Raw genomic sequence first — 15,467 nt, forward strand, 5'->3', positions numbered from 1 at the left:
TTTTCCACTTTAGAGGATTCTACATCTTCTCTTGTCAGACTGTACTTAGTCTTCTTTAGTATATACTTGTTTCTGCAGCTTTTTTTTTTTTAACCTCCATCTTAGCTGTCCTCTCTCTCATTCCATACAAATTTAGTAAGTATGCCTTTAGTCTGTATTTCAGGCCTTGATTTTGTAAGGTGTTCTGTGCAGTCCCATTAGATTCTTGAAATATTTCAGTTGGGATTTCTTGCGCCTGTTTCTTGGTCAGTGTGGTAATTTGCAATTTTATGATTCATGAATTTTGTTGGGGAGCTTTTTAGAACATTCTATCATTCTTAAGTTAGATTTCTTTTTTAAGTTCCTCTCTATGAGATTATGGTTCTCTTTTCTCTATAGGTTTTCCATTTGCTGTGCTTACAGTCTCCTGGATCTCAAGTAGAATTGCAGTTAGTTTTCCATCCCTGTTTTAGTTATTGTGACAAATGTTCGGTCCCTGTCCCTGGGAATAGCTAAGAATTTTTGTAATCTAGTCAGGTAACTCCGCCTTTCCCATTCCTGCTAGCATTTGCCAACTTAATAAGCAACTTTTACACACACTGATTTTGTACCAGTTTAATCAGAAGATACAATGATGGTCCACTTTAGATTCATATCTGCCGACAGTTGACTGTGGGTTTTGCATACCAGTTAACCTCTACTGTCTTCATCTTGCTCATCTATATAAGTCTGTGTTGGGCTATGAACTATGAGGTTGCTTAAATTCTAATATCTATGATTTTAAAGTATACCAAATCGCTTTTAAAAAATTTCAGCCAAACTTTAAAAAATTAAATAAAAAGGAGTGACTCAACTTAGCTTTTCTGAGCTATACTTAAGGGTGATATTCATCTAATATGCACTCATACGTTCACCTTAGTAATTCAGATGTTGAAGGACTTCTAAATAATTGTTGATTCAGCTGCCCCACTCCTAGACGGGGAGCACTGGGAGGGCTACCCATTTACTGGCCTGCAGATAAACCACCATAGCTCCTGCATACCAACTCCATTTCCATGGGCTCTCCCAACCAGACGTAGGACCCCTGGTGGTGACATGAGCACCCAGACAAATGCCTGCTGTCCGTTTTCCTCTACAGGGCTGTGGCTACGCTCAGCTAGTAGACTCTTGTCAGAGTCACCCACTTGTGGTTGCTTTTGATGAACATTATATGTAAATATAACACATTGGACTCTTTCTAACACAACAATAGTTTAATGATGCCCTTTGAAGTATATCCTCCATTATTCATTGTACTGTGGGGTTTACAAAATCAGTAATTCACATATCTGGGAATTGTTTCAAAGCTAAAGGTAAGAGAGTTCAGCTTAAGCCAAATTTTAAAAAAAGTGACTTGACTCTAGTACTTGTGATTACATGGCTGACCCCTGAAATGTTGTACACTTCATGAAATCATCGTGCCACCTTTCTTTTAGCAATGATCTGCTTTGTTTCCAGGTGAATGAAATTTACCACGATGAGTCCCTTGGAGTGCACATAAATGTGGTCCTGGTGCGCATGATAATGCTGGGTTATGCAAAGGTAAAATGTCTTAAAATATGTGAACTATGAACGTGAAGGACTGGGCTAGCAAACGGAAGACTAAATTTCTGTAGCTCTAGCTAGCATGTGGTATTGAAGTCTCACGTAGACCTAGCTGAGGAAGAGAAACCGCCACAGTCAGCATGGATTGTGATAATGATTTTTGTGCTGATCCCATTTGCTCTGCTTATCTATCTAATGGAGTCAGAGGTAGTGATCCTGGCACTATGGGTATGACTATATGGGTGGAAACAAATGGATGCCAATGTGAGGCAAGAGAATTCCCGCAGTCTCCCATTACCGTCAAATTCGTGAACCGTTTATTCCTTCAAAACATCTATGCTGAGTGCCTACTATGTGTCAGATGCTTTCTAGGTGCTTTGAATGTATCAGTGAAGAAAAATAGCAGAGATCCTTTCTCTCTCATGATTTGTTAAAAACGATATTTTACATGTATATCGTTCCACTTAAGAAAAATGAAGTATACAGTGGATATTCACTGAGAAGAGCTTTAATCCTTTTTGAAAACAAAAAGTTAAGTCAAAATGCACACGGTAGGAATTTCATGTAATGTAACTAACTTCAGCTGGCTTTAAAATGGCAGTAGATGTGTCCTTGTCCTTGGAAATAATGGAATGGATAACCATGGTTTCTTCCTTTGAGAAAGTGCCTAACTTGGCAGTCTTCTTGATATTTAAGATTATATGCCCCCTCCCATAATTAATCCTCCTGATTATGAAATGCTAAGGAAATCGTGCATTTAGCAAACAGGAAAAAAATCCATGTGTTTGCATTTCATTATGTATTTAACACCCACTTATCATTTTCTAATGAGAGGGTGTCATTGATCTTTACTGTATTCCATAAACCTGACCTACTTTGTGTTACTAACACTAAATACAAGTCAACTCCAGCTGGAGATGTTAACAGCCTTCAATTGGTTGTTATATGATTTGTTTGGAGAAGTATGTGATCAGCATGAAATAAACCAAGCTAATTTTATTCAGAATGTAAACACTGATAATGATATTTGCTGAAATGTAACAAAACTCTCAGCCGGTCAGGCAAGTAGAGACTAATTTGGGGTTCCAAATTCCATTTCTTATTCTATCAGAACTATTCCAGGAAGTATGGATACTGGGTTCTTGAAGGATGGGCCCTTTTCCCTCTGAACATTTAACTCCTGATCATAATGTGGTAGTAGCAACATTCCAGGCAATGTCAATCCATTGCTTGTAACTTGCCAGATAAGAGTCTCTCTTCATCGCTCTGAGGTTAAAAAGGGGGAGTTGCTTTCTTCAGTGTAAGGTTTATGTAATTTGACCACCTCCTGAAATGAAGATTTGACCAGCTTTGCCAGATCATTGAAGAATTTATGTTCTTCACATTTGTTGATCAATTCTGGGCCAATAAAAATAAAAATAAAAATTTTAACTAAAGACCTTTCACTTTAACAACTCTGGATAAGTCTCACACTAGAATCTTTTCCTCTTTTTTTTTTATTGTTTTTAATATCTATAAAACTAAGAAATCTGAGCTGAATTAGGAAATGGACTACTAGAATTCTTACCCCAATGATTAACATTGAGTTGCCCCATGATAGCAAATGTCAGGGTTACATGTTCCCATAAATGTGTCAGTCACCTTTCACACAGGTAACCATTGATCTTGATTGACCTTCCTGGGCATTTAGAATTCCCAAATAAGAGCAGATATATGCATAAGCCCTAAATAATAATATTGAACATCTTTGAAATATTATACTCCCAAATGTTGACTTCAGAGCAAGTGATGAAAGGAAGCCTTTGGGAAAGTGTTATGCACTTCTTCAATGCACTGTTTCCTCTTAGTCCATCAGCCTCATTGAAAGGGGAAACCCATCCAGGAGCTTGGAGAACGTGTGTCGCTGGGCTTGCCAACAACAAAAGTCTGATCCGAACCACTCTGAACACCACGATCATGCAATTTTCTTAACCAGGCAAGACTTTGGACCTGCTGGAATGCAAGGTATTTCTATTAATATGCAGAAGAAAAACTTAAGGGCATGACTTTTAAAAAATAATCCTAAATCAAGGAGTCTGTTCAAATGTTCAGCTCCCTTTCCACCATGCACCACTTTCCACCATGCATCAGCCAGGCATACACTTTCTTTCTATTGCTTCCAGTGACTTCTGTGGAATTCACGATGTTAAATGCCACTTAAATGCTATAATATATTATACTTGCCTTTAAAATAATGACTGTGCATTTGGGGTGTGGAGGGGATGCTGTAAAATGCAGTGTGATTTCCACTAACTGCTCGGAAAGGGAAAGGAGATGCCATGAGAAATGATTGCTGCCAAAGAGCTTTCTTCCAAAGTCAGCTTCCATTTATCTAATAAATTCTGATGTAGACTTCGGAAAAAAAGTGGACTGATGAGTTCTTTTCAATGTTGATGGAATTTCTGGCTCCCTTTATCAGTACCATCATAGGAAGGACCATTCACTAAAAACAGAAAGACAGGGCTTTGTTGGTGGGCAGAACAGAATAGTAACCCCAGGCAGTTCCTTCCCTTAGGGAAGGAGAAAACGCAGACCCAGTGAATCTTTTTAGAGACCATTACCTGTGTGTGGCTTTCCCAAGAGAATGTGGCACAATGCTAGCAGCAAAATAATACTGCCTCTGTTTCCTGAAAAGCTCTTTTTTTTTTTTTTTCTAGGCAAAGGTCCAGTAGTAGTTCTTAATGGGCTTTCTCATAAAATGAAAATAAAAGTAATTGTTATTCTCTACAGGATATGCTCCAGTCACAGGCATGTGTCATCCAGTGAGAAGCTGTACCCTGAATCACGAGGATGGTTTTTCATCTGCTTTTGTAGTAGCCCATGAGACTGGCCATGTGTAAGTCACTGTTGACAGCTATAAAGCCAAAAAAAAGGTCTTTTCTTTCCTGCTTCTCTCAGTATTGTTCACACTTTGGGCAGAGTACATGCCAGCATGCAGCTCTCATTCCTTGCCAAGTGTGAGGAGCTGAAAACAGGGAAGAGGTCACGCACTGAAACTAAATAAGTGACTCTGGCTTGCAGAGATACCCCTGCGCTTTCCGTAGCTATGAGACAAGAAAGACATTTCTGTCAGATTCTTCTCTATTTCACAGTCTCTGGGACTCCTCCGCAAAAGCCACGTTAATTTATAAAACGCACATTCCCCTGAATTTATTTCCAAGAGTGGAATCAAGCAAAATCCACGGCCCCTCTGATTCTTACCGGGGAGGTCTCACTTTTATTGTAGGCTGGGAATGGAGCACGACGGACAAGGCAACAGGTGTGGTGATGAGACCGCTATGGGGAGTGTCATGGCCCCCTTGGTGCAAGCAGCGTTTCATCGTTACCACTGGTCCCGGTGCAGTGGCCAAGAACTGAAGAGATACATCCAGTACGTCCCCTTCTGCGTGTCCTGAGAGCATTTATGTCGTAGCATAACACAGACGTGAAACTGTCTTTTAGGACCTCAGTTTTAACCAAACTCCCAGTGAATGAGAATTGTTGCTCATGATAAACATTTTTTTACGACTCAGAGCTTTTGGCACAATGATCCCATAATGTAATCACAGTATTTTAAGCCGTAAGCCTAGAATTTAAGAGAATTTTTAACTCTGGTCTCCTTTCAGTAAATTCCTTATGGAATCTTTGACGGGTGGTCAAAACTTGAGTTGGGGATGAGGAGAGAGAGGACAGTCATGTGATGCCTGCAGAGAGTGCCGCATATTCCCTGTAGGATAGGGGCCGGGATCTGTGCCACCATACTGTGTGGGCGTCCCGCGAGGGCCATGAATATAAGGCTGTCACAATTCTACTGTATTCCTGAGTCATGTTTGGCCTCTTTTGGGGGATGAATAAGGATGATGGGTCTTTTTCTGAATGGAAGTGAAACCAAAAACCTTAAAAGGTATGACTCTGTGATCTTGCTATATGATCGATGAAATTCCAGAGTCTGTAACCTAAGAATAGTTTTTCATTAGGATGTGTTAAAAAAAAATGAACATTTAACGACATGAAATATTTTCCTTTCTACAGTTCCTATGACTGTCTCCTTGATGACCCTTTTGAACATGATTGGCCCAAACTCCCAGAACTTCCTGGAATCAATTACTCTATGGATGAGCAATGTCGTTTTGACTTTGGGGTTGGTTATAAAATGTGCACTGCGGTATGTCACTCACAGTCAATTGAGATTTTTGCATCTTGAAATCTCTTTGCATAGCTCCTGTTTGGTGAGCTTTATGGACTCACTGGTGCAAGCGGAACAGCATCGATCAATGACTTTGTGTTTGTTGTGTCACTATGTGCTGAAGCTAAGAGCTTCGAATATATTATCTTATTTAATCCTTAGCAGACTAGATGGGAGCTGGTATATTTTTACTTTACACATGAAAAAGCCAAGATTTACAGAGATTAAGCGATTTGCTTAAATCACGCGTCTGGTCGATAGGGGAGCTAGACATTGAAACTAAGATTGTCAGGCTCTAAAGCTTTATGCCCTGTTGCCCCCTTAGTTTTTGTGACCTTCAGAGATGACTTCTAAGCCTTTAGTTGGTTGCTTTTCATCAGTTTGTTGGCCAGGATTTCATGTAGCTGTGACCGTAGGGAAGGGTCATCCTCGTATATTCTTATGGGAGAGTCCTATGGTATAGCATGAAGGTCAGGAATATGGGTTTCATACTCAGGCTAGGTGGGTTGTCAGAATATGGATCTCATACTTACTAAAGGTATGAGTTTGAGCACTTTATTCAATCTCTCTTAGTTTCCTTGGGTGTAAAATATGGATAATGATAGTATTTATCTCATAGAATTGGGATCAGGATTAAATTTGATACCATAATCACAGTGCTTAGCACAATGCAGGCGCATGGTAAATGGGGTCCAGTGAAGCCAGTCCTCCATGTGGCTGTGCACATTAGGGCTATGTTTCACTAAATTTCTACATTGAGCTTTAATAGCTCATTAAAAAAAGCGGGGGGGAGAGAGGAGGGGCTTTTTATATGTTGGAGCAAGCTTTATATGTTAGAGCAAAAAATTAAGTATTTTAAGATACTGAAAAGAAGTTGATCTGCTGTTTGAAATCTTCCATATAGAGCTGTCTACAGCCATTTGGTCTGTGTATAAGGTACATGCTGTGAGCGCCTCATTACCTGCATTAATGCTTTTGACCTGAGAATTCTAAAGCTTTGGCTCAATGTCATGGAAAAGTACAATTTCTGCATTAAGTAATAGGAATTAGAAGGAAAAAAAAACCCAGGTCCAAAATGAGTACAATTTAAAAAAAATAAAAGCTATGACCATAAGGCTATATTCAGGTAACTAGTGCTGTAAGCAATAAATATGTGGATAAACTGGTATTTGGTTTTTTTTTTTTCAAATCTAGATAATGGTAAGATGTTTCTAGTTACAAAGAGATCAGACAAGTAAAGACCACACACAAATATGTGTGCTTCCACATCCATTTGGATATTATAATGTGGTGTTTTAGGAAAACAAAAACATTCTCACAAATAAGAATACTAAGACTCTAGTCTGACTGTTACTATCTCACTTATAACGTATAACCGTAACTAAAGCCTTACCTTATAACTTACAGTCTCAGTCATGGATTGTTTTGAGGATTAAATATATGGAAAGTACGTTATAAACTACATGAATGTATTGAGATTTTGTTACACCTAGGACACCTTATCTCACGTAGCAAGACTTATAAATATTTTATGCTTTTAAGCAGCTCAGTATTATTTATAATCTGGCCAGTTCATAACTACAGGGATAAAGAGAAGCAGTTTTGATAACTTGCAGGGCAAAACCATCTTAATAAGTTTTCATATTTAAAATGGTCATAATATTTACAAATTCTTTAAAATTCCCATGTTGTCTGAAAACCATAAAATAGAAATGGTATGCAGAAATGTTGAAGTCAGCCAGAGAATCGCAGAGAAATTATTTTTTCTCATTGATATTTTAGAAAAGCAGAATAAAAGTATTCTTTCCTTGGAATTAATTCTTAGGCAGTATTTTTTTTTTCTTATCATGCCACAACTATGACTGTTAATTTAAAATTAAAATACCCAAGGAACATGACATGAAGAAAGTGTCTAGAAGATACTCTCAGATATATGTTGGTATGACATGCCATCTCTATTTCATTGAGATCCTGATTCTCTCTCTTCCAGTTCCGAACATTTGACCCATGTAAACAGCTGTGGTGTAGCCATCCTGATAATCCCTACTTTTGTAAGACAAAAAAGGGACCCCCACTTGATGGGACTGAATGTGCTGCTGGAAAAGTGAGTATATCTATTTATACAATGAAAATCTAATCTAGGTTTCATCATAATCATCCTTAGAAACCTGGAAAATTATGACCCCTGCTGTAGCCCTTCTTATACCAACTGTGGTGTATGGGGTTTCATTATGATAATGCACTAGCATTGTTTCCTAGGGCTTCTATGACAAATTATCACACACAACCTTGGTTCCTGAAAAAAACAGAAATGATATTCTCTTATAGTTCTAGGAGCCAGAAGTCCAAAATCAGTTTCACTGAGCCAGAATAGTTGTGTGGATCATACTCTCCCCAGAGGCTCTAGGGGAGGATCTCTTCTTGAGTCTTCCAGCTTCTGGGGGCTGCCTGCATTCCTTGATTTGTGGCTGCACCCTTCCAGTCTCTGCGTCCCTGACCACAATGTCCCTTTCTCTTCTGTGTGCAAATTTCCCTCTGCCCCTCTCTTATAGGAATACATGTGCTGTGCTGGCATTTAGAGCCCACCTGGATGATCCAGGATCACCTCTCCATCTCAAAATCCTTAACCAAATCACATCTGCAAAGACCATTTTCCAAATAAGGATATTTACAGATTTGGGGGATTAGGACCTACCATCTTTGAGACCGCTGTTTGGCTATTCCTGATAGAATAGGAAGCAGCAGTTCAGCAGAATATCTGGGCCCCTGCTAATGGGATTTGATTTACTTGCTGGCGTCCCACTCCTTGTGAAAGTTGTCCAGAAATAAAGTCATGTGAATTTATACAGAAGATTTGGCCTTGCTCCTTGGGGAAAGATGCCCAGAGGTTTTAAATCTCAAATTGTGTAGTCAAGATTGAATGCTCAGAAAGTGGCCAGGGGCCAATCTATGCTACTCATAAGGGGAAAGATCACCAAACCCAAAACAAAGGCATGTTAAGAACTCAAATTGAAGATTCATGACTAGTTTGGAAATAAGATATTGTAGACAGGACTAAAAGTGGCAAGGAAGATTTATGTAGCTTTGAGTTCTTTTAAAGCCATTTAGAGCTCTACTTCAAATGTGTATGAACTGTATTTGCTCTGAGAATTACAAGCATAAAAATGATAATGATAATAATAAAAATAAAATCTGCCATTATGGGTGTTTAAACTTTGTTAGGTATTATGCTAAACATATTACATACAGTGTGTTGCTCTGGAAAAATTCAATTTACAAACTTTTGACTGAAAAAACAAGAGCGACAATGAGTTGATTCATTTTTGCTTTATGAAAAATATATCCTGTAAATCAACTCTGAACATCCAATTTCTCTAAATATATTTGTGTTATGTTTAAATTTACCAAATCTGAGTATTAAGAAACATTTTTATTGTAGGTAGGACAAAAAAGGAAGTCAAAATGTTGAAAGGGGAAAGAACTAATACCTGTTGAGGACCTGCTCTGTCCTGGGTACTATAAGCTAGGTGCCTCTGTAGTATCAAGGTTCACTAGTTCCCACTTAATTACTTCCTGGTCAGTTGGTCTTGTCCTCTTCATGGTCATTTCTGGGTCTCAATATTCCTCATCTAAAGATATAAAGATAACAAATGACCTATCTATCTCTCAGAATCATTGTGATTGAAAATTTAGAAACAGGGCGCCTGGGTGGCTCAGTCATTAAGTGTCTGCCTTCAGCTCGGGTCATGATCCCAGGGTCCTGGGATCGAGCCCCGCATCGGGCTCCCTGCTCAGTGGGAAGCCTGCTTCTCCCTCTCCCACTCCCCCTGCTTGTGTTCCCTCTCTCGCTGTCAAATAAATAAAATCTTTAAAAGAAAAAAAAAAAAAAAGAAAATTTAGAAACATACCTAAGTGTTTTGAACACTGTATATGTTCAGATATGTTAATTAATTCCAAAGTAAAGGCGTATATTTTTTAAAAAACCCTGGTAATCTAGCTAATGAGGGATGAAGGGTAGAATAGTACCTACAATGCAAGTTGGGTCCTCAGATCATTCTTACTGGTTTTGTTTGATATTCACTATAAATGTGTCATTTAAAAACTTGTCTGAGTAAGTGATTTTTTTTTCATTTTGTACTTAAAAATGCAAGTCTAAACTATCCTCTGTAGGGTACCTTATTGTTGTAATTGAGCTGGGTTCATTTTAAATGCATCTTTACCTGGGGGGAGAAAAGGAATAAAGGCCTTTAACTGGTGGTAGTTGTGTAGTAACTTGGGCTTTGGCTTGGGCATGATTTCCATAGTTGCCTTTTGTCATTTTCCTCAGTGGTGCTATAAGGGCCACTGCATGTGGAAGAACGCTAATCAACAAAAACAGGATGGCAGCTGGGGATCCTGGACCAAATTTGGCTCCTGTTCCCGGACATGCGGAACTGGTGTCCGTTTCAGAACACGCCAGTGTAATAATCCCACGTGAGTAAGCTCCTGCAATTCTACTTATTTTTGGATAGACAGAAAACACTCCAGTATTCTGTTATTAATAGTCTGTTTCACGAAGTACACGTCAAACACAAAACATGAAAACTAGGGGTTTAAGTGTCTGTTTGGGATAGATCTCCATTCATCAATCTTGGGAAGAGTCGTCAATGGTGAAGATGAGGCTCAAGCGAAGATTAGAGATTTTGGAAGCCGTTGCTATTTAGAAGTCTTCAGGAGCTAGGCAGGGAAGGCCCGTCCCTGTGCTGGCCGGGGCCCCGATGCTGGGAGGGCCCACTGCAGGAAGCCCAGGTGTGTTGGCCTGGCAGAGCTGGGAGCAGCTCCAGCCAGGGGTTCACTCCCTCCGGGCTTAGGGGAGCAACACAGCCGAGCGGGACCACAGAAAGATGGTGAAAGAAGACCAAGGCACTGGGGGAGCAGCTCCCTATTCACTTACTCAGACTAAATAGAGTGAATCCCTCTTGCGTGCTCAGCAAAAACTCAGGACCTTCTTTCTGGTCTAGGGCTTACCATGTAAGAAAAGCGGCTTCTTCAGTCTCTGGCAGCAGGATGGTTCTGAGAAAGTTTTTCATGAAAAATATCAAATGTCACATACCTGTTTTCACGGGAAGAGATGCTGATAGTATTAGTGGGAGTAATATAAACAATAAAAATTATCATAAGGGCAGCTAAAGTTCACTATGAGCCATGCTCTGTTGTAAGTATGTTAAATATGTTGACTTATGCAGTCCTCTCCATGTTTCTCTAAGAAAGATGGGATTATTTTTCACATTCTACATAGGAGAAAACTAAGACATAGAGCTGTGATCAAATGTCTTTGGGTTACATGTACATGTTTTATGCATGGGAGGAAATATAATTTTCCTTGGTCCATACATATGTTTTTTTAAATTTCTTTATATATTTCACTGTGCATGCAAAATATACTGTTTGAAATGCTGACTTAAGTTGAGTTTTTGGTCCCCACTTCCCCACCCCGTCCCAGACAAACACACATAGGGGGAGGATGGTGCTTTTGGAAAGGGATGGAAATTAGGAAGCATGAGTTCATTCCCTTTGTGCCCGCAGCTCAGCAGCTCTGGCTTTCTGCCTTCCAGCACTGTGTCTGCAAGCTTCAACTGCTGGCCCAGAGCCAAAGGGCCTTTTTCAATGTTGTCTTTTCTTTTAGGCCCATCAACGGTGGTCAGGATTGTCCTGGTGTTAATTTTGAGTACCAGCTTTGTAATACAGAAGAATGCCCAAAACACTTTGAGGACTTCAGAGCGCAGCAGTGCCAACAGCGTAACTCCCACTTCGAATTCCAGAATACCAAGCACCACTGGTTGCCATATGAACATCCCGACTGTGAGTAGATGCTCGCTGTCTTTCCCGCTGTGTGGATGGGGACTCAGAGTGTAAGCCTTATCAACACCAATCCCTGGGACTCTGGGTCCTTACTTGGTAAATTAGAAAACTTGGTGTTTATAGGGGTAAGTCCTGCTGGGTTTCCAAGAACAAGGCTAGCTTAGTCCTTTCTCTAGAGAGGTGAGGACTGTGGGCTAGTTCCTGGCCAACAGCATTCCCACTGTCACTGCTGAAAAGACCCGTGGAGACATGTTGTGTTTCCTCGTTTGACTGACATCCTTCTACTAGGAAACGCTCTGGAATACTGTGATCTTTCCTTTCCAAATAACCAGGGAAACACCACATTTCCTTTACAACTGAGAAATAAGAAGAAGATCATGACTTGTGAACAAAAGGCACATCATAACCTTTTACTTTTGTACCGTGACGCTAGTTATTAGAAAAGACACTTGGGGATTCCCTGTTAGTGTTTCACTTCATACCTCTGATTTTTTTTTTTTATTATGTTATGTTAATCACCATACATTACATCATTAGTTTTTGATGTAGTGTTCCATGATTCATTGTTTGCATATAACACCCAGTGCTCCATGCAGAACGTGCCCTCTTTAATAGGAATGTCTCACCGTACTTCGTAGTTGGGTGACTGAAACAAAATAGTGACATGGTTACCATATGACTCAATACACTGCCGAGTTCAGTTTAAAAGCTGTTTTAAAGGAAAGATTGCATCCACATAGGAATTCCAAGTTGCAGTGCATTAAGAAGAAATGCATTATTTTTTATCTGTTTCAGTGAAGCGAGTCACGTAAATTATATTACATTTGACTAATGAGATCCTACATGAGGCATAAACCATACTAGGTCATCGGTTCAAACAAAAGAGAAACGCTTTTAATTCTCTAAGTGTCACTAAAATGAAATTGGTTCTGAATTAAAGTTTATTGAAGAGCTGTGGTTAAATCCATGGTTGACGTCCAACCTGCTTTGCCTGGGACAGTCCCAGTCATTCCTATGCAGTTATTAATTCAGCCACTTTTCACTCTCAGAAGTTTCACAGTTTAGATCAGTCGTAAGCCAAATACGTATCCTTTTCTGCTACTCTTTCTTTTATTTATTCATACCGTGTTTTGTTTTCAGGACATCGTGCGGAAACTCTATTTTAAAAATAAAATCACTGTAGTGTGCAAATATGTCACTTTATGTACATGGTCGATTTAATCCTCCATCTTTGCAGCCAAGAAAAGATGCCACCTTTACTGCCAATCCAGAGAGACTGGAGATGTGGTGTATATGAAACAGCTGGTGCTGGATGGAACGCACTGTTCTTACAAAGATCCATACAGCATATGTGTGCGGGGAGAGTGTGTGGTGAGTTCACATGGCATCCCTGGAAGCTTCCTATGCCATTGTGCAATTCTGCTTTGACTGTCATTCACCTGCATGTTTTCAAAAGATCTTAACCCTGTCTTATCTGTAAAATCACATTAAAATGAGAATCTAGGAGTAGCTGAGGAGACCTAAACCAAACGCGGTAGAAATTTTCACTTTTCACATCAATGTTTGGCTATTGGCAGAATTGAGATGTAAGTATGGTTTCATCCTCTTCCAGCCAGTTGCCTTTTCTAAATTACTCTGATCCCTCTGGCTGGGGGATACAACAGCTCAGGATGGATAGTGCCTTTTTTTGCTTTGAGTATTTTACTAGTAGTCATCTACTTTTCCACTATAGAGCTGTTTTCAAAAACGCAATGCTAAATGTATTTTATCTTTTATTTAAAAAATAATAGAAATTCTCTCTCTCCCTCTGTCTCTCCTGCTCTCTCTCTTACTTTCCAATTGATTCTAAGTTTAAACACTGAATTCTACCTCAGAACAAAAGAGGCGAAGATGCAAAAACCGGGTTTTGCCCCACTGAGACTCTTTTTTAAAAAACTGCAGTTGACTTTCTTGTTCGTGTTCCCAAGTTGAATTGATATGAAATCAGCCTTATTAACTGAACATGTTACTCCTGTTTCTTCTTCACTTCAGCACAACCAAAGTGTTGTAGGAATGAATCTCAAGAATGCAGAGACCTCACATTTGAAATGAATTTCCCCTGAAAGTAGAATCTGACTTTTGTCCATCTCTCACCCTCCCACAGTACATCAAACGTGTGGTCATCATTGTCTCTGCCCATTTTCATTCCAAACTTCTGAGTGCAGTGGCCTATCATGTCCCCTTACCCTGCACTGATTTCCATGAGGGGGCCTGCCCCAGTTCAGAAAACCTTCAGTGGTTCCCTGTTAAGTTCCTGTAAAAATGTAAACTCTGCCTGATATTCGAGGTCTTTCATGGCCTGTGCTTTGCAAATCTTTCACTGTTCTTCCCCTCTCATACAGTACTAACTTTCCATTGGCTTAAACATGGCTTCAGTATTGCTCTCAGAACCCACTTTCCATGAGCATACAATTTCCATGGCTCTGTTTTTATCCCTCTGCATTCTTGAAATGCCTTTCAACAGGGCCTTATGAAAATATCCAGCACTTCATAAAGTTTTTTTTGTTTGTTGGTTGGTTTGGTTTGTTTTTAGTTTCAGAGGTAGAGTTTAGTGATTCATCAGTCTTATATAATACACAGTTCTCATTACATCATGTTTCCATCACCCAGTTACCCCATCCCCTCATCCCCCTCCCCTCCAGCAACCCTCAGCTTGCTTCCTAGAGTTAAGAGTCTCTTACAGTTTGTCTCCCTCTCTGATTTCGTCTTTATTTTATTTATTTATTTAGTTAGTTTTAGATTTCATTTATTTGAGAGACAGAGACAGAGATAGAGAGCACAAGTGGGGAGGAGAGGGAGAAGCAGGCTCCCCAGAGAGCAGGGACCCCGATGCAGGACTTGATCCCAGGACCCTGGGATCATGACCTGAGCCGAAGGCAGACGCTTAACTGACTGAGCCACCCAGGCGCCCCGTCTTATTTTATTTTTTGTAAAGTTTTGTTTTGCATCCCTAGCCAGCTTATAAAGCTTATGCTAATGCCCAGCTCATTGTTTTATTACTCATCTTTCCAAACAGGAGAGCAACAGGGGAAAAACACTTTTTGTCTTTTCAGCATCAACGACAATATCTGCGCTTAATAAATGTTCGATGGGTCATGACTATGTGTGATGGGGTAAATGTTTAATTAGACTGGGGGAATGTATCCTAGAGTAGATTTTAACCTAGAGTACAAGTCATCTGACTTCATAGTAGCTCTTCAAAAAGATTGAGGCATTAAAAAAATCAGAGCTTGAGTCAAGGTTTGGTCAGACTGTGTCACTGTGGGCTCACGGTAAAACAAATGGTTTGTCCTTGTCTAGGATGCTGACCTTCACTTGGCACATTGAAATTAGTCACGTTTAACATCTTCTCTTTCCAGAAAGTGGGCTGTGATAAAGAAATCGGTTCTACTAAGGTTGAGGATAAGTGTGGCGTCTGTGGAGGAGATAATTCTCATTGTCGAACCGTAAAGGGGACATTTACCAGAACTCCCAAGAAGCTTGGTAAGATGAGGTCTCTCATGAATTTGGTATCCTTCTCCATGATTTATACTTTTTGAGACTTCTTTTAGGAATGTAGCATTTTCCCTATAAACATAACAAAAAATTAGCTGCTGATTTATTTTTATTCAGATTACCTTTTCTTTTCTTTTTTTTTTTAAGATTTTATTTATATATTTGAGAGAGAGAGGGACAGCAAGCACGTGAGAGACAGAACGAGCATCAGCAGGGGGAGAGTCAGAGAGAGAGGGAGAAGCAAACTCCCCGGTCTTTGGGGAGAACGAAGCAGACTCCCCACTGTTTGGGGAGCCCGACGTGGGGCCCCAGCATCATGACCTGA

The 15,467-nt window shown here is 39.8% G+C and overlaps 1 protein-coding gene across 1 annotated transcript in view; it reads left to right on the forward strand.

Moving 5' to 3' along the window:
• Positions 1-15,467, forward strand: part of ADAMTS3 (ADAM metallopeptidase with thrombospondin type 1 motif 3) — a 251,001-nt gene that overhangs the window by 209,752 nt on the left and 25,782 nt on the right. The window contains exons 6-15 of the mRNA XM_021702380.1: positions 1,477-1,560; positions 3,411-3,567; positions 4,333-4,438; positions 4,829-4,972; positions 5,614-5,746; positions 7,758-7,871; positions 10,095-10,240; positions 11,433-11,608; positions 12,846-12,979; positions 15,007-15,130. Of these exons, the coding sequence (XP_021558055.1) occupies positions 1,477-1,560; positions 3,411-3,567; positions 4,333-4,438; positions 4,829-4,972; positions 5,614-5,746; positions 7,758-7,871; positions 10,095-10,240; positions 11,433-11,608; positions 12,846-12,979; positions 15,007-15,130 (1,318 nt within the window). The remainder of the gene's footprint in view (positions 1-1,476; positions 1,561-3,410; positions 3,568-4,332; positions 4,439-4,828; positions 4,973-5,613; positions 5,747-7,757; positions 7,872-10,094; positions 10,241-11,432; positions 11,609-12,845; positions 12,980-15,006; positions 15,131-15,467) is intronic.

The sequence above is a fragment of the Neomonachus schauinslandi genome, chromosome 2 (assembly GCF_002201575.2).
Source record: "Neomonachus schauinslandi chromosome 2, ASM220157v2, whole genome shotgun sequence".
NCBI lineage: Eukaryota > Metazoa > Chordata > Mammalia > Carnivora > Phocidae > Neomonachus > Neomonachus schauinslandi.